The sequence below is a fragment of the Triturus cristatus genome, chromosome 3_1 (genome assembly GCF_964204655.1).
Source record: "Triturus cristatus chromosome 3_1, aTriCri1.1, whole genome shotgun sequence".
In the NCBI taxonomy this organism is placed as follows: Eukaryota; Metazoa; Chordata; class Amphibia; order Caudata; family Salamandridae; genus Triturus; species Triturus cristatus.
Genome location: NC_140583.1, coordinates 29,950,827 through 29,969,796, shown reverse-complemented (window position 1 = coordinate 29,969,796; position 18,970 = coordinate 29,950,827). Strand labels below are relative to the sequence as shown.

At 50.1% G+C, this 18,970-nt stretch overlaps 1 protein-coding gene across 9 annotated transcripts in view; it reads left to right on the top strand.

Moving 5' to 3' along the window:
* The window catches only part of DGKZ (diacylglycerol kinase zeta), a 759,825-nt gene that overhangs the window by 505,582 nt on the left and 235,273 nt on the right, over window positions 1-18,970 (top strand). For all 9 annotated transcript variants that reach the window (XM_085646693.1, XM_085646692.1, XM_085646686.1 and 6 more), the window contains 3 exons: window positions 3,111-3,173; window positions 11,747-11,820; window positions 14,512-14,623. In XM_085646693.1, coding sequence (XP_085502819.1) covers window positions 3,111-3,173; window positions 11,747-11,820; window positions 14,512-14,623 — 249 coding nt within the window. The remainder of the gene's footprint in view (window positions 1-3,110; window positions 3,174-11,746; window positions 11,821-14,511; window positions 14,624-18,970) is intronic.

The following is an 18,970-nucleotide window of genomic DNA, read 5'->3' as shown; positions in this document are numbered from 1 at the left end:
AGCGGGTGCCGCAGCTCTTGCAATGCACTGTTTGATAGCGGGTGCCGGAGCTCTTGCAATGCACTGTTTGATAGCGGGTGCCGCAGCTCTTGCAATGCACTGTTTGATACCGGGTGGCGCAGCTCTTGCAATGCACTGTTTGATAGTGGGTGCCGCAGCTCTTGCAATGCATTGTTTGATCACGGGTGCCGCAGCTCTTGCAATGCATTGTTTGATAGCGGATGCCACAGCTCTTGCAATGCACTGTTTGATACCGGGTGCCGCAGCTCTTGCGATGCACTGTTTGATACCGGGTGGCGCAGCTCTTGCAATGCACTGTTTGATAGTCGGTGCCGCAGCTCTTGCAATGCACTGTTTGATAGTGGGTGCCGCAGCTCTTGCAATGTATTGTTTGATCACGGGTGCCGCAGCTCTTGCAATGCACTGTTTGATAGAGGGTGCCGCAGCTCTTGCAATGCACTGTTTGATAGTGGGTGCCGCAGCTCTTGCAATGTATTGTTTGATCACGGGTGCCGCAGCTCTTGCAATGCACTGTTTGATAGCGGGTGCCGCAGCTCTTGCAATGCACTGTTTGATAGCGGGTGGCGCAGCTCTGGTCATGTTCGATTTGATAGCTTGTGATGCTACACTTGTGCAGTTCTTTTTATGTGCCTTTTTGCGTTGGGGAGGGATTGGATGGGTCTCTTCTTGATGATTGGAAGCTGGAATGTGTAGTTCGTGGTCTAGGTTATTGGAGAAGTTTCAGTGCTGCTTTCGGTATAGGTGCTAGAGAGGAGGTAGGTGTAATTTTCACATTGGTACTTTGGTGGTTAGTTAGCGCCTCTGTTCTGGTTTATGCGCAGTGGGTAAGGGTAGATCACGGCATTACAGGGTTTGGGGAGTGCTGAATTTGTTCTAATGGGGATGAAGTAATAGCAGATCTTTGTTATTGCATCAATGTTGGTGAGTTGGTATGTGGAGCGCTCAGTCCTGTAGAGTGGGTAGGTGAAACCGTTGGCCTCGTAGAGTGGGTGAGTACAGCTCCTAGCCCTGAAAGTGGGTAGGTGCAACTCTTAGCCCTGTAGAGTGGGTGGGTACAGCTCTTGGCCCTGTAGAGTGGCTGGGTACGGCTATTTGCACTGTAGAGTGGCTGGGTACGGCTATTTGCACTGTAGAGTGGCTGGGTACAGCTCTTGGCCTCGTAGAGTGGGTGGGTACCTCTCGTAGCCCCGTAGAGTGGTGGGTACAGCTCTTGGCCTTGTAGAGTGGCTGAGTACAGCTCCTGGCCCTGTAGAGTGGCTGAGTACAGCTCTTGGCCCTGTAGAGCGGCTGAGTACAGCTCTTGGCCCTGTACAGCGGCTGAGTACAGCTCTTGGCCCTGTAGAGCGGCTGAGTACAGCTCTTGGCCCTGTAGAGTGGCTGAGTACAGCTCTTTGCCTCATAGAGTGGGTGAGTACCGCTCGTGGAGCCCTGTAGAGTGGTGGGTACAACTCCTAGCCCTGTAGAGTGGGTGAGAACAGCGCTTGGCCCTGAAGAGTGGCTGAGAACAGCTCTTGGCCCTGTAGAGTGGCTGAGTACAGCTCTTGACCCTGTAGAGTGGCTGAGTACAGCTCTTGACCCTGTAGAGTGGCTGAGTACAGCTCTTGACCCTGTAGAGTGGCTGAGTACAGCTCTTGACCCTGTAGAGTGGCTGAGTACAGCTCTTGACCCTGTAGAGTGGCTGAATACAGCTCTTGACCCTGTAGAGTGGCTGAGTACAGCTCTTGACCCTGTAGAGTGGCTGAGTACAGCTCTTGACCCTGTAGAGTGGCTGAGTACAGCTCTTGACCCTGTAGAGTGGCTGAGTACAGCTCTTGACCCTGTAGAGTGGCTGAGTACAGCTCTTGTCCCTGTAGAGTGGCTGGGTACAGCTCTTGACCCTGTAGAGTGGCTGTACTGGCCGAGTACAGCTCTTGACCCTGTAGAGTGGCTGAGTACAGCTCTTGACCCTGTAGAGTGGCTGAGTACAGCTCTTGACCCTGTAGAGTGGCTGAGTACAGCTCTTGTCCCTGTAGAGTGGCTGGGTACAGCTCTTGGCCCTGTAGAGTGGCTGGGTACAGCTCTTTGCCTCGTAGAGTGGGTGGGTACCTCTTGTGGCCCCCTAGAGTGGCTGAGTACAGCTCCTAGCCCTGTAGAGTGGCTGAGTACAGCTCCTAGCCCTGTAGAGTGGCTGAGTACAGCTCCTAGCCCTGTAGAGTGGCTGAGTACAGCTCCTAGCCCTGTAGAGTGACTGAGTACAGCTCTTGGCCCTGTAGAGTGGCTGAGTACAGCTCTTGGCGCTGTAGAGTGGCTGAGTACAGCTCTTTGCCTCGTAGAGTGGGTGAGTACCACTCGTGGAGCCCTGTAGATTGGTGGGTACAGCTCCTATCCCTGTAGAGTGGGTGAGGACAGCTCTTGGCCCTGTGGAGGGGCTGAGTACAGCTCTTGGCCCTGTAGAGGGGCTGAGTACAGCTCTTGGCCCTGTAGAGGGGCTGAGTACAGCTCTTGGCCCTGTAGAGTGGGTGAGTACAGCTCTTGGCCCTGTAGAGTGGGTGAGTACAGCTCATGGCCCTGTAGAGGGGCTGAGTACAGCTCTTGGCCCTGTGGAGGGGCTGAGTACAGCTCTTGGCCCTGTAGAGGGGCTGAGTACAGCTCTTGGCCCTGTAGAGTGGGTGAGTACAGCTCTTGGCCCTGTAGAGTGGGTGAGTACAGCTCATGGCCCTGTAGAGGGGCTGAGTACAGCTCTTGGCCCTGTAGAGGGGCTGAGTACAGCTCTTGGCCCTGTAGAGGGGCTGAGTACAGCTCTTGGCCCTGTAGAGTGGACAGTTGTAGCTCTTGGTCTTTTCATTCGATTGATGTTGAAGAGAGAATAGGTGCAGCTGTTCTCTTGCCTAAGGGGGGGAGAGGGGTGTCACTGTGCAGCTGCTTCGACTAGTGATGAAACACTTATGGGTGGGTGGGTTAGTGGGTGGGCTAACCAGGACGGCCATGATTTAGGCGCGAGAAGTCTGAACTTGTTTTTGACATTTCCCTCCTCTTTCTCTCTCCACCTGCCCTTCTCTGCTCTACTCCTGCTGGTGATGGGCACCACCCTCGTCTTCGGTCCCCTGCAGACCGCCTTCTCCGACTTCCTAGCTGGGAGCTCCAGAGACCTGGCCAAGCACATCAAAGTGGTGGTAAGAGGAGCCTGCCCTGGCTGCTGGAGGGAGGAGTGTGGGGGGAGGGGTTAGAGTTGAGGCGGGGGCTATTCTTCACGTTAGTTCTTCTCCCACCCAAAACTCTGCCTGTGTTGCTGCCATAAATGGGATAGAACAAGGGGGTGGTGCTCTAATATGGACCTGGTCAAACAAGCCGAATATGAGATCCTTCCCCAGAGGCGAGGGCTATGAGGACCCTTGAGGAGAGCAGACGCTGCTTCCCGCTCCTGCTCTCAGCACCTTGCTCACTTTGCATGTTCTCTTTTAAAATTGAAATCGTTTTTTGAAATCACTGTTTTTAAAATTGTTGGATAAGCTGCCCTATTTTTTATTGTGTGGGAATTTGAATTGGGGGTTGGTAATTGGTGGCTGGCGGGGCTCGAACTGGGGCGCAGACTGTTTCTGACGACACTCCCGAGCCGCCATTTCTAGGTCTCGCCTTGCTATCGTGTAAGCGATTGCAAAGCGAGACTATTGTAAGGGGCTCCCAAAAGTGCTCCGAAAAGCGGATTGCATGGCGAGCACGCGCACAATCACGCGCATCGTGCCGCCATGCAATCCGTTTGGCATCGCACTTCAAAGGGTCCGCTCCCCCGCCTGGAATGCGCTCCCCCGCCCCCGCCAAGCGCGGGCGCCATGCTCCGCCGGGCTTGTTCTTGTACAGGCTTCAGACACCTCATTGAAATCCTCTTGCATCCCATCTCCTTAACAGTTACACCCTCTACCCCTCCTTGTCTACAGTTTAGCACTGGCAGGAAGAAGCTTAGTTGAGCGTGATTCACGTGAAAACTGGGGAGGAGTAGCAAAGTGTGTTTCATCAGCCAAGGCCTGCCTTGAATAAAATAGACCCCAGCTACCCTCCATGACAAAGTTTACTTAATAAAAGCAGCAAGGAAGAAAATGATGGACGAGACCGCAGACAGCTGAGGCGGAAGAGACAGGACAGCAGACAGCCGGGCAGGAGTGTCTTCGTTGGAGCTGCTGAACTTCTATAAAACTAAATTCTAATCATTATTTTCTAAACGTGAAACATCTTACACATTTCTGTTTTTTTTACAAATACAAAAATACAGTATTTTGATCGATTACCGGTATTTTATTAAGTGAGTGGATATGGCGTTATGGCATCGGACCTGGGAAACCAGGTTCGAGTCCCAGCGTCCGGTTAACTTTTCGGGATTCTGGGTAAATCACCCATGCTTAAATGAATCTGTCCTTGTGTGATGTAATTGGTGCTCATGTAAAGCGTCTAAGTTTGCGCTGTATACACATTTTGGGGGAAAAATTCTACAGTTTCTCTTTGCTATCTAGTACTTGAAATTCTGTTTCTCCTCACCATAAATATAGTACCAGGATAGAAAGAAAAAGCATGTTTGCCAAGTTAATGGAGATAATGGTTTGCTCCTTGTATATTTTAAGTTGCAGGCTACAACTAGGATAAAAAGCAGAGGATTAAGGGGTGCAAAATTCGGTTCTGCCCAGGGCGCTATCCGCGCAAAGACCGACCCTGCTTGTGCGATACCCCCGTACATGTGTGCAGCCCCCTCCCTCAGCACGGTCTTATTGCATGTGCAAGTCTGATTCGGTAATGAGTGCAACGCATGTGCCGCCTTTGTATTGTCTCCACTGCTGATCCCTTCCTGTCCGAGTTCGCATCTACTGCACGTGCATCCCTCGCTCGCTCTGCCCCAGCACTGAACACATTGAACGTGTAGCCGTTGCTCGCTCTACTTCTGTACTGAGCATATTGTACGTGCTGCCCTCGCTCTGCCCCAGCACTGAACACATTGCACGTGCAGCCGTTGCTCGCTCTGCCTCTGTACTGAGCATATTGTACGTGCTGCCCTCGCTCTGCATCTGTACTGAGTACTGCACTACACCCGTCACTCTGACCCTGTACTGAGCACATTGCACGAGCATCCCTCCCTCGCTCTGCCTCTGAGTATTGCACAGGCAGCCCTAGCCTGAGTTTATTAGAAGCGCAGCGGCGCCTCTCCAGTGAGTATGTTTTGTGAATGGGGCACACGTCCATTTGAGTTTGATTATGGGTTGTCACCAACTCTGGGATTGACGTTCATGTAATAGATTACAAAAAAGAGCAATATTTGGATTGAACTGTGTGAAAGCGGGGTACATCCCCGAGATGTACATATTTGTTTCATACTTTACTGTTCAGACTATGTATCCACCTACGAGCACGGCGCCGAGCGCACTTTTTTGGGAAAGCACAAAAACGTTCAGATGAATAAGAATATAATATTTTGCGTAAGAAAGGTATGTGTTACTTTTGATTTACAACATTAAATAAGATGCCGGTCATAGGTGCAAACACATGTTATACCTGTATGCTTAGACAAGACCCACAGAACTTCTGTTCTAATTTACATGCTATGCCTTCCAGGTCGGGTAAAAGGGTTTTTCCACATGTACTTTACGAAACCTGCCGCAGGAGACATTGGTGCACGTGCACGTCTGACATCCAGTACTGTGAAGTGGACACAACATGACGTGTATTTGTTTTTACAACTTCTGTGTGCCGTATGGGAGTCGGAAGTGGTCGCAGAGTGAGGCTGCGGCCTACGCCGGCCCCTAGTTTCGATTGTCCGGACAGAGGAGCCAGCACCCTGCGTAGTGGCAGGCTTGGGCATTCCTACTTTAATTTTAACGTCTTCCTGCAGCAGTTTGAGCACGGTACGCTGGCCAGCCGGCACCTCCCCCCTCCTATTTTATAATGGCAACAGCAGGGAGTAATTAATGCTTAATTAGCACCTACAGTGGAATGTACTGACACCCGCGGCCCAGTGGGTTTGGAGAATGTGCATTTTACCTTCGAGTGGTGGCTGGAACTGCAAGCTCCGCGAGACAGCAGGGATCTGACGCATCCATAGCTAGCTGTTCGTGCGCCAAACGCAGTCATATAAAGCAGGACTCCTGGGTATGCAATAGGTCTCACCTTTAATTGAGTCAAAGCCATTTGTTTTGCTATACAATACCATTAGCAAAGCAAATTGCTTTAACTTAAACAAAGGCGAGACCTATTGCATTTTCAATGCTTGTTCCTCCTGTGAGGTGGTCTATTTGCTCTCGAGGGCTTAAAAAGGGACGCTGCGCTGGCGCGCCAAAGGCAAGCCCGTCTGTGCTAGTCAGCGTCCCGGGGGCACTCGGCGCCGGAAATGCTGCTCTTTTTTCTGGAAGAAATGGAGGTAAGAGCTCTCCAAGGCTGAGATATAGTTGAGATATCCTTATGACGATTGGCAGTCAGGCAATGTGCTGCACATTAACGAAACCATCTGACTCTGACCAATGGCTATGTAACGTTTACAATTGGAAGGCAGTCCCTAGAGGTAGTAAGGGATGGGTCTCTGGGGGAAATGACCATACCCTCGGGTCACAAACTCCCTTGAATGATGTGACCGGGGAAAATCTTAAAGCTATTCTTATTAATAAAAGGTCTGTGAGGAAACATGAATTTAAGATTTATGATCTCCATGTGGAAGCCAAGCCGGGTGTCTTGTTTATCACTGAAACCTGGCTCCACGAAGGATCAAACCCTACTCTCGCTAACGCTATACCCCCGATTATAAGATAATCAGGAAAGATAGAATAGGTAAGAGGTGGGTGGGGGGTATCTATTATATACAAGAACTCTCTCCGTTGCTCGGCTATACCCATTACTGACCTGGAGGGAGCGAAAGGCTTAGGATTCCATTTGTCTGTCTCTGCCCACCAGTCAGTTGCCGTGGCGATTATATATAGACCACCAGGGCTGTCAGGTCACTTCCTAGAGTCTATTGGCCATGCCATAGCACCCATCGCTACTAGATTTAGTCAATGCATGGTCGGCGGGGACTTCAATCCTCATTTTGACCGAAAGGAGGACCCAGAGACCAAGAAGTTATGCGAATCCTTGAATATTTTTAGCATGGCTCCGTATGTGATGTCTCCCACTCTTGAAAAGGGTCACATTTTGGACCAGGTTTTTTCAACACGTAATATTGACCTAGACAACCCTCTCACTATTATTTGGTCCAACCATTTTTGCTCACTTTTTGGCTGAAAAAAGAGCTAAATAGGGCCCGGTCTCATGGTATTCAACAAACGAAAGAATTTAGATCTTTTAAGCTAATCACGCCCGATTCTTTGACAGAAATATTAGGCCATCATCCTATTCTTGTGGAGGGGTCCCTCGAAGATGCGACATTCGCTCTAGAAAGCTGGCTGCAGAATTGGGCATTGCATCTTGCTCCCCCAAAGATGCGTAGGGCTGCACGGGGCAATACTTCTGCTCCTTGGTTTACCGAGGCGTTGAGGAAAAGCAAAAGTGCTTGTAAAGGCCTGGAGCGCTTATGGAGGAAAGGTTTTGACCCATTTAGTAAAGACACCTATAAACAGGCACTTAAAGCGTACCACATAAAAGTGTGTGACGAGAAAAAAAGCTTCCTGTAGTAGGGAACTATTTAAGATTGTGTAAGACTTTGCCTCCCCCAATGTTACCCATAGTCTTTTCACTCCCACCCGTGAATGGACGAATCAGATTGCTAAATTTTTCTTTGACAAGATTAAGTCCATCCACGACACATTTGACATGCCTACTTGCATGAGTCAGGACGATGTGCCAGACCCTAACGATACTCCAGGGAGGAATTACTTCTGGAGTTTCCTCCTGTTTCTCTGGATACCTCACTTGCAATCATGAAGGCGTTAAAATCTGGGTCGCCTACGGATCCCTGCCCGGCGAAAATAGTATCATCTGTCGCTGATGTTTTGAATCCAGCTGTTAATCAAGTCCTGAACGTTTCCTTGTCCAATGGAAAAGCTCCAGCGAGGTGGAAACCGGGTAAAATCTCCCCCCTTCTGAAGAAACCCTCAGCTGACCCAGCTGTAGTTAGTAACTATAGACCCATAACACTGCTTCCTTTCTTTGCTAAGGCGTTGGAGAAGTATGTGAATGTGGTGATCACAAGCTTCATTGAGGCCACAAATGCTCTCCATCCCAGTCAATCGGGTTTTAGAGCTAACTATAGCACTGAAACGGCCTTATTGGAAGTCACTGAAAGTATCAAACCCACCCTTGATAGAGGAGATAAGGCAGTTTCAATACTGCTGGACCTCTCGGCGGCTTTTGATACCATGCCTCACGGACGACTCCTACAGAGACTTGGGGAATGTGGCTTCGGGGGCACGGTTCTTAGGTGGTTTTCTTCTTTTGTGGAAGGCCGTCCGCAATCTGTCTGGTCCCCACCTTTCTCAGCGGATATTCCTTCGCTGAATGTTGGAGGGCCTCAGGGCTCAGTTTTGAGTCCAACTCTTTTTAATATTTATATGGCACCTCTGGCACCTCTAGCGGAGAAACTCGGGGCAATGGTTATAACCTACGCCGATGATTCCCAACTTTTGTTCACGTCTGAAAAGGATGAGCCGCTAAATGAAAGCTTAATGCACCAATGCCTGACTAAAGTGTTTGATTGGTTTCGACAGAACCAACTGTCATGCAATTCCGCCAAAACTGAAATTATCTTTTTTGGACACACCGCGGGTGATGAATGGTGGAATTGGTGGCCCCAGGATCAACCATCTCCACCCAGTCCTGTCACCACTGTGAAAAATCTCGGAGTCATGCTTGATTCGGACCTTTCTATGAAGTCGCAGGTTCAATCTGTGGCCGGCACGTGTTTAAGGCTCCTAAAAAGGATGAGGAACTTCTTACCACTGTTGCTTCGGTCCCATAGGCAGACGGTAGTCCAAGCCTTGATTATGTCAAGGCTGGATTATGCCAATATATTATACCCGGGCATCCCGAACTATTTATTGGGCCGCCTACAGGTTGTGCAAAATGCGTCAGCCAGAGCGATCTCGTTGGCTGGGCCTAGGACTCACATGGCGAGTCATTTGAAAACCCCACACTGGCTCTCAGTGGAAAATAGGATTGATTTTAAGTCTCTTGTGCTGGCCTTTAAGGCTCTTCATAACAGTGGGGCTCAGTACATCAGAAAGAGAATTACGCCCTATATCCCAGCCAGGACTTTGAGGTCATCGGCCCAACATTTGTTATTGGTGCCAAAATTCTTTCGGACCAGGAAGGGGGGACGCTCCTTCCAGGTGGTAGTGGGCAGATTATGGAATTCGCTGCCTCTTTCCCTCAGACAAGAACCAGAGCTTCTTAGCTTCAGACGCCAATTTAGGACCTGGCTGTTCCATCAGTAATGAATGCTGTGTAGGACTGTGAGTGACCAGGGTCTCTCTTCCCAAGGGGTACTTTTCAGCGCCGGGACACTCCTCGGAGTAGCCGTGCGCTTTACAAATCCCCCATAGCATAACATATGTGATTAGAGGCGTGGTTTGAAATATGTGCCCTAAAATGTGCCCGGGAGTTTTCTTTCATTGCACCCAGACACTGCCCAACTACCAATGCGCTCCCTAAACTATCACACCTTTGGGGTTTGCGCATGCTTATTAGCTAATTAATTGCAACAAAATAGATATTACTGATTATACGTGAATAATTCTGACTATATGAGACTGAATTAGACATTAGTAAGGCCTTTGGCAGGGGTAGTTGTTGGCGTGTCTCATTCATTCTTGTTCTTCCCTTCACATCACTTTCCTCTGCACACGGTTAGACTCTTATGCCATCTTTCTTCCCACAGCTTTCTGAACTCCCTCATCTGCACCTCTGACATGCCCCCTCCCTCCTCTTCATCTCTGTCTTTTCATGCTCTCCATATGCTTGGAGTTCCTTGTGCCACTCTCCCTTCTCCATGACCCATCACGCTCTCTCTCCCACTCTCATACACCACACACACTCAATATCACAGATACATACTCCACATCACCCTCATACACACACACTCAACATCAAACACCCCATGCACAGACTACATTACACCATGCACATAATTACCCACCCCATACATATTGCATGTCACACACCCCATACACACAGGCATTCCACATTGCATCACACATACCCCATAGACACACTCAGCATCGCATACTTGCTCGCACACACCACACACACTACATCAAACTACATACTCACACACATACACTCTCCAAACCACACACTCCACATCAACCTACATACACCCTCCACATCATACGTACACCCCACCACACCCACCCGATAAATACTCTACATAACACCACACACCCCATACACACACTCCATGCACCCTCCACAGCAAGAACACCTGCTACACACATCCCGTACACACACACACACACTCCACCTCACAAGCACCCCATGCATTTGCCACACATACTCCACACATATGCCACACACCCTAAACATCACACTTCACACCCTCACACCCCATGCTCACACTATCACACCACATGCCCCATACACAGTCTCCACACCACACAATCCACACTACACCATACACGTGCCACACAGTCCACATCACACCACCTACCCTATACACACATCCCATGCACACTACACATACTCTCCACATTATACCACACACCCATAAATTCTTCACACCACATACACCCCACATACACTCCATGCACACACTCCACATCAAGCGTCGCAACCCATACACACACCCCACATCACCCCACTCACCCCTGTGTTACACACACACCTTACACACACCCCACATCTCACCACACACACCATAAGCACACACCCCACATTGCACCACACATCATATACACACACTCCACATCACACCGCACATGGCACATACACACACTCCACATCACACTCATACATACTCCATACCACACACACCACATCACACAACACAAATGCCGCACATTCCCCATACACACCCATATACAGACTCCACAGCACTCCACATCACACCAGATCACACACATACACAATACACTGTCCACACACCTCACACACACACTCTCTACATTCCACCACAAACCAACATCCATCCACACTCCACACCAATGCACCCAATGCACATACACATCACACACATCCCCGTACACTCTCAACATCACAACACACACACACTCATACATACTTCGTCGCACCTCACACATTCTTCACACACACACACACACACACACCCCCTAAACATACCACATACCCCCAGTCTGTAAACAAAGCCTTTTTCCCCATTATTTAAACAGCTGTGTAACTCCTTCACTGACTTCCCTATAGAATCACAACAAAAATGGGCACATGTATGACAAACAAACTAAAGAAATACAACATCTGGAAAAGCAAGTACTGTTAGCCAATGGATGAAGTGAGCAAGTGAATTGTAAACCAGGACTGCATCGCTTCCATGGATTGCCTTAAGAGTTTTTACAGTTGTTGAGAAATCGATCTGAGTTTTGCCTGTAAAATTAAGCCCACAATAGAGACCGGTTTTAAAGTCTGAGACCTGGCAGGACCCCACCTCACATAAACCCTTGCTACTACAACCTGGGGGTGCTGGAGTCCTCTGTGCGAGTGGCATGTTTGAGATGTTTCCTTTGCTAGTATCCGTGTGGGGTTAAGGAAGTAGGGTTGTGTGGTTATGCAGATTTGGGATCTTTAAGTGACGTCCGATGCATTAATGCTTTCTTTTTCCTCTGCTCATTAGTGCGACGGGACAGACCTGACCTCCAAGATTCAGGAACTGAAGCTTCAATGCATCGTGTTTCTCAATATCCCCCGGTAAGAGCAGCAGTGGGCAAGGACCTCAACGCAGAGTGGGCCGAGTGTTGCAATCTGTCTCCAGGAGACCCCGCTCACCCCCAAAGCAAAATTGTGCTAAGCATTGCATGTTACCGCATCATTTTACATGTAGTATGTCTGAAATGTACATGTTTTACTTTTGCAAGCAATTTTGGGTGTTAACTGGTACCTCATTCCAATGCTCCAGTCACAGCAAAGCATCCAGCGGTGATACCGGCCCGGCAACCAAATCCTATCTGCCGATGAGAAAGTACAAGGACAGAGTCTTGATTGAACAAACTGCATGCACAACAAGCACACATATTTGGGATGAGTAGGAAGGGTGTGAGAGATAGTCATACCTGTTGTGTGCTTATGCAGAGCATTCCCAGAAGAGGGTATTCTTTGTAGACTGTGCCAGATGGCATAAGGAGTTGTATATCCTGTAGTGGTTGTGTATCTTCACCCTGTGTGTGCTGTGGCAGAGTGTCACTGTGTACTGGATCATGGGTTTTGACAGTTGTGTGGAGTGACTTCAGGGGCACTGGGTGTTGTGCGCACCTTACATGTGTGTCCTCGACTTAAAATGGTGTGTCCCTTAAGAGACTGCATCTTATGTCTGGAAATTGATGTGAGGTGGTGTTGCGTAGGGACAGGAGAAGATGTCTGTTGTGGCATGTGTTTGTACTGTGTGATGGGTGGTGGTGTTTAGTGGAGTAGTACTGATTGGGTTTGTCTTTGTGGTGTGCTGGCTCAAGTGTGTGCTGTGTGTACCAGGATTGATGGCACTGCAGTGAGTGTCCAGTATATCCAATCCTAAAGGGATCCAACCCACTCAATGTACGGTATACCCAGGCGCGAAGGGACCACCCTCCCAAACTGTTGGGTATACCCAATCTCAAGGGGATCCCATCCACTCAATGCTGAAATACCCAACCGTGAAGGATCCCACTCCCTCAGTATTCAGTATACCCAGCTCCAAAGAGATCCCACTCCCTCAATGTCTGGTATACCCAGCACTAAAGGGATCCGACTCCCTCAATGTCTGGTATAACCAGCACTAAAGGGATCCCACTCCCTCAATGTCTGATATACCCAGCACTAAAGGGATCCCACTCCCTCAATGTCAGGTATACCCGGCACTAAACTGATTTCACTCCCTCAATGTTCGGTATACCCAGCCCCAAAGGGATCCCACTCCCTCAATGTACATTATACCCAGCACCAAGGGGATCCCACTCCCTCAATGTACATTATACCCAGCCCCAAAGGGATCCCTCTCCCTTAATGTTCGGTATGCCAAGCCCCAAAGGGATCCCACTCCCTTAATGTTCTGTATGCCCAGGCCCATAGGGATCCCACTCCCTCAATGTCTGGTATACCCAGCACTAAAGGGATCCGACTCCCTCAATGTCTGGTATACCCAGCACTAAAGGGATCCCACTCCCTCAATGTCTGGTATACCCGGCATTAAAGAGATCCCACTCCCTTAATGTTCTGTATGCCCAGGCCCATAGGGATCCCACTCCCTCAATGTCTGATATACCCAGCACTAAAGGGATCCCACTCCCTCAATGTCTGGTATACCCAGCACTAAAGGGATCCCACTCCCTCAATGTCTGGTATACCCGGCATTAAAGAGATCCCACTCCCTTAATGTTCTGTATGCCCAGGCCCATAGGGATCCCACTCCCTCAATGTCTGGTATACCCAGCACTAAAGGGATCCGACTCCCTCAATGTCTGGTATACCCAGCACTAAAGGGATCCCACTCCCTCAATGTCTGGTATACCCGGCACTAAACGGATCTCACTCCCTCAATGTTCGGTATACCCAGCCCCAAAGGGATCCCACTCCCTCAATGTATGGTATACCCAGTCCCAAAGGGATCCCACTCCCTTAATGTTCGGTATACCCAGCCCCAAAGGGATCCCACTCCCTCAATGTCAGGTATACCCAGCCCCAAAGGGATCCCACTCCCTCAATGTCTGATATACCTGGCACTGAAGGGATCCCACTCCCTCAATGTCTGATATGCCCAGCCCCAAAGGGATCCCACTCCCTCAATGTCTTGTATACCCAGTCTCAATGGAATCCCAGCACCTCAGTGTCCAGCATAACCAAGTTGAAAAGGATCTCACTCCCATAGTTTTCCAGAATACCCAATCCTAGAGGAATCCCAGCCAGTGTTGAACGTACCCAATCCCTCTTTGTCTAATATACCAACATCTCAAAGGATCGCACCCCAGTTAGTGTCCAGTATACCAATCCCATGGGGATCCCAGCCACTTAGTGCCCAGTTTACCTAATCCCAAAGGGATCCCAGACCCTCACTGTCCAGTTTACTCAATCCAAAAGTGTTCCTGGTCCCTCAGTGTCCATTATACTCTTCCTTCCTCTTTTGTCCCCGATTCCACATAAACTATCTTCTTTATTGCAATTTTGACACAGTGAACGGATTTATCTGCAGCAGCGACTGGTACGGTGCAGTCGTTATCCCATTGCTGTGTTGAATTCCTTTGGCGGGCACTGCCCTTATTCTTTGTGGTGGTACTGTGCTCTGTTATTTATGCCTACATTGTCTTTATGCAGGTTCTGTGCTCTCTTGGGTACAGGTGCCTTGTGGTGACTTTAGACAGAGTCTCTGCTACTATGTTTATGAATAAACTATGCTTTGTTTACGTTATGCAGGTACTGTGCGGGCACAATGCCATGGGGGAATCCAGGAGAGCACCATGACTTTGAACCTCAGCGGCATGATGACGGCTGCATCGAAGTCATTGGCTTCACCATGGCCTCTCTGGTAGGTGTTGAAGCATGAGGGGGGTTGTGTTAATGCATGTACCTAATGTGTTGCTTATATCCAGGGCCGGAAATATACCAGCTGTGTACATGTCACCTGCAAAGACCCCGTCCATGGTTGAACACATCTGAGGGCGTAGTCAGCGGCTGATCCTAAAGAGATACAGTGCGATGCTGATTAAGTAATGCGGCATTTGGTCAAAGTGAGGCCAAGGTGTGGAACATGCCCTTTGGACCACTCCTAAGTGTTCATTCCTGTCTTTCAAGTTATGAGTTGCTGGAGTCAGCCCGTGCTTGACCCCTAATGACTAGCCTGTGCATGGGCTCCACTGGTTGGCCTGTATGTGGACTCTGCTGGCTGGCCTGTACGTGAGCTCCGCTGGCTGGCCTGTACGTGGGCTCCGTTGGCTGGCCTGTACGTGGGCTCCGTTGGCTGGCCTGAACGTGGGCTCCGCTGGCTGGCCTGTACGTGGGCTCCGCTGGCTGGCCTGTACGTGGGCTCCGCTGGCTGGCCTGTACGTGGGCTCGGCTGGCTGGCCTGTACGTGGGCTCAGCTGGCTGGCCTGTACGTGGGCTCAGCTGGCTGGCCTGTACGTGGGCTCCGCTGGCTGGCCTGTACGTGGGCTCGGCTGGCTGGCCCGTGCATGGGCTCCGCTGGCTGGCCCGTGCGTGGGCTCCGCTGGCTGGCCCGTGCGTGGGCTCCGCTGGCTGGCCTGTGCGTGGGCTCCAGTGGCTGGCCCGTGTGTGGGCCCCGCTGGCTGGCCGGCACGTGCGTGGGCCCCGCTGGCTGGCCGGCATGTGCGTGGGTCCCGCTGGCTAGCCGGCACGTGTGTGGGCCTCGCTGGCTGGCTGGCCCGTGTGTGGGGCCTGCTGGCTGGCTGGCCCGTGCGTTGGGCCTGCTGGCTGGCCTGTGTGTGGGCCCCGCTGGCTGGCTGGCCAGCCTGTGTGTGGGGCCCGCTGGCTGGCTCGCCGGACTGTGGATGGGCCCCGCTGGCTAGCCCGGCCGCCTGTGCCTGGGCCCCGCAGTCTGGCCGCCCGTGCTCGGGCCCCGTTGGCTGGTCGGCTGGCAGGCCCGTGCATGGGTCTCACTGGCTGGCCAGCAGACTATTGATCTGATTTTTTTTCCCCACCACTAAAATAGGCATATCAGATCCCCTTCCTCTTCCATGGACAGACCACAATTTATTTCAATTTGGGTGGATCTTATTCTATTGAAGGTAACTCAAGCAGCACGCTCGCTATTGCCGCCTGGAGCACCTGGTGAAGGGCTCCCAAACTGTTTTAACTCGCTACTTTGCCCATTGTTTTAAAGCATTTTTATTTCCCTGAAGCATCCATTAACTGCGTGCTCACCATTCTTTCTCCTGCACCCCCTGCGTGTTCCCCGGTCCACCACTGATACTACAGTTTGTGTGGAGGGATTGATCGCAAGCTCCTGAAGTGTCCCCCCGGTGACAACATAGGTTAGCAGTCTAGCAGCTGACCTACCGCACCATAGAACCCATATGCATTCCTCAATGCACAGCGGATGCGCGCAGCGGGCGTGCCAATGGCGCACCAAAGGCAAGGCCGTCTGCGCCTGGACCAGGCCCAGGGCCATGCCCCCTGGCCCTTTTACACCATTAACAGGCAACAAGGTATTAACCTATACAAGCACTCAACTATAAGACCTCAACAACACCACTAACACTCATCACTGCCCCTACTTCAGCCTAGACTCACTTACTAATAAACTCTCCACTCGCTGCCCTAACTGTTCGTTTAAACTGGTACCACCAACCCTACCCCACCCTCCCACTCTCACCCCTGCCCCTCAAGCCATAAATACATTCACTCCGCCCTCTTAAAGGCACGTTCCCTCCCTAAACACAAATTTGAACTCTCTGAATTACTAACTAACCACAACCTAGACCTCCTGTTCATAACGGGAACATGGGGCGATCTTTCATCTGGACCCGATTTTAGCATTGCCACTCCCGACGGCTATTGTGCACACAGACAGGATAGACCTATAAAGAAGGGAGGTGGCTTAGCGATTATCTACCGAGATAAATATTTAGTTAAAACAGAAACAATTCCTTCGTCGGTCTGCGAAGCACTGTCCTTTTTGATTATGCTCACCAACACCCAATCGTTCAAAGGAGCCCTCCTCTATCGCCTACCGGGCTCCCGAGCTGACTTTCTTACAGCTATAGGAAGCCTAATAGAACCATTAGCAGGAGCACCAGACTATACCATCCTGGGAGATTTTAACTTTCACCTAGAACCCACGAAGACCAGGACACTTCCTCTCTTACAGCAGACCTACAGGCAGTTGGCTTACGCCAGCTAGTGACAAAACCTACTCACCTGGCTGGTCTCATACTTGATGGTCTTTTTTCTAACAAGACGCATATCTCCCTAACCACCGTTCTCCCCCTGACTTGAACAGACCACTCTGCAGTACTGTTTGATATTCAGATCAGAAAAACCAACCTCCCGTATGCCAGCTCCCGCTCCCCCAAACAGTTCAGAGCGTGGAGGAACATTGACGCCCATCTTCTAAAAACTCACCTATACTCCACCCAACACGACCCCACACCCCGATCTCGCCTCCAAAAATTACTCAGACTGGCTTCATTACGCATTCAGCACCTTAGTACCACTCAAGAATGTCTCCAAAAACAGAAGTGCTCCCTCCGCCCCTGGTTTTCAGAGACGCTCAGACTTGAGAAACAATGCTGCAGAAATCTAAAAAGACATTGGCGCAAAAACTACGACAACAATGGTAAAATTCTATATAAGGACATGATAGCTAAATATAAACATCTTATCGTTGCAGAGAAAAGCAAATTCTACCTTAAACAAATAGAAACTGCCCAAAACTCAGCCAAACAGGTATTCCAGGTGGTGACCAAATTATCCGGCCCACCGACGAGCTCACCTACAGATGCCTCCCAATCACTCTGCAACGCCCTTGCCAACTTCTTCGAAGACTAGGTCAATCAAATTTACTCTAACTTCTCAACCCAGGACAAACCCGACCATCTGACTTGCAACATCGTCACTGACACTTCGAACCATGTATTCTCCGAATTCAGTCAGGTTTCACCCGAGCAGATAACAGAGTTAATCTCCACCATTAAATCAGGATCCCCCTCGACCCTTGTTCCCCTTCCATTCTAAAACGTATCCCTGACTAGATAGTCCCCACTCTGATCAACATCTGCAACTCAGTGTTCCAGCAGGCACCTACCCTTCAATTTGGAAAAAGGCCATTATGAAACCACTGCTAAAAAAGTTTACTCTCGACCCCGCAGAATCCCAAAACTGTAGACCTATTGTGTGCCTCCCATTTCCCTCAAAAAATTATTCACCCTCCCCTGTGGTGTGCCCCAAGGATCTTCCCTAAGTCCGACCTTACTTAACATCTATGTGTCGGACTTGGCCAGGGTCATCAAAGCACATGGGATAAGATTAACCTCATACGCCGACGACACACAACTGGTGCTTGCAGTACACAATGATGGAGGAGCAGTTGCTGCCAGTTTCCAAGAGGGAATGCTAGCCATCAGCTCTTGGATGGCAAACAACTGCCTAAAGTTAAACTCCGATATAACGGAGGTAATGATCTTCAGCAGCCTGGCACCTGGTTGGTCTCCCACTTGGTGGCCAACCGAGTTGGGATCTCCTCCCGCACCTGTCACATAGGTCAGGAATCTGGGTGTAATGTTCGACGACAAGTTGTCTTTCATACACCATGCTAATGCGGTCGTCTCCTCAACCTTCTTCACCCTTAAGATGATAAGGAAACTCCTACCATTCGTCCCCCACAGCGCCTGTAAGACTCTCATAAGCACATTGGTAATGTCAAAAGTTGACTATTGCAATAGACTCCTCTTAAACGCCCAGGAAAGAGTCCTTAACAAACTACAACTAGTTCAGAACTCGCCCGCCAAGAATCTGTCTGGCACCTCCAAGCTCAAGCCGATCTCCCGAATTGTACATCCGCTTCACCGGCTGCCTATCAGAAGTCGAACTAAATTTAAGGCACTATGCATTGCATACAAAGCTATCAATAACACGGGACCTGAATTCCTAAAAAAGGTACTCCACCCATACACTCCCAGCAGACCCTTGCGCTCCTCCTCGGCCCACCTTCTGACTATTCCCCGGACAAATAAAACATCATGGGGAGACAGACGATTTACAGTTGCCACGGCTAGACTGTGGAATACCCTCCCCCTCCATATTAAAACCAGTCCCACCCTCCTAACTTTCAGGAAACCAGTAAAAACCTGGCTTTTCAACCAGTAGGTATCAAATTCTAGCTGCGCTCCTCTAAATTCCACAGCGCCGAGACACCCCA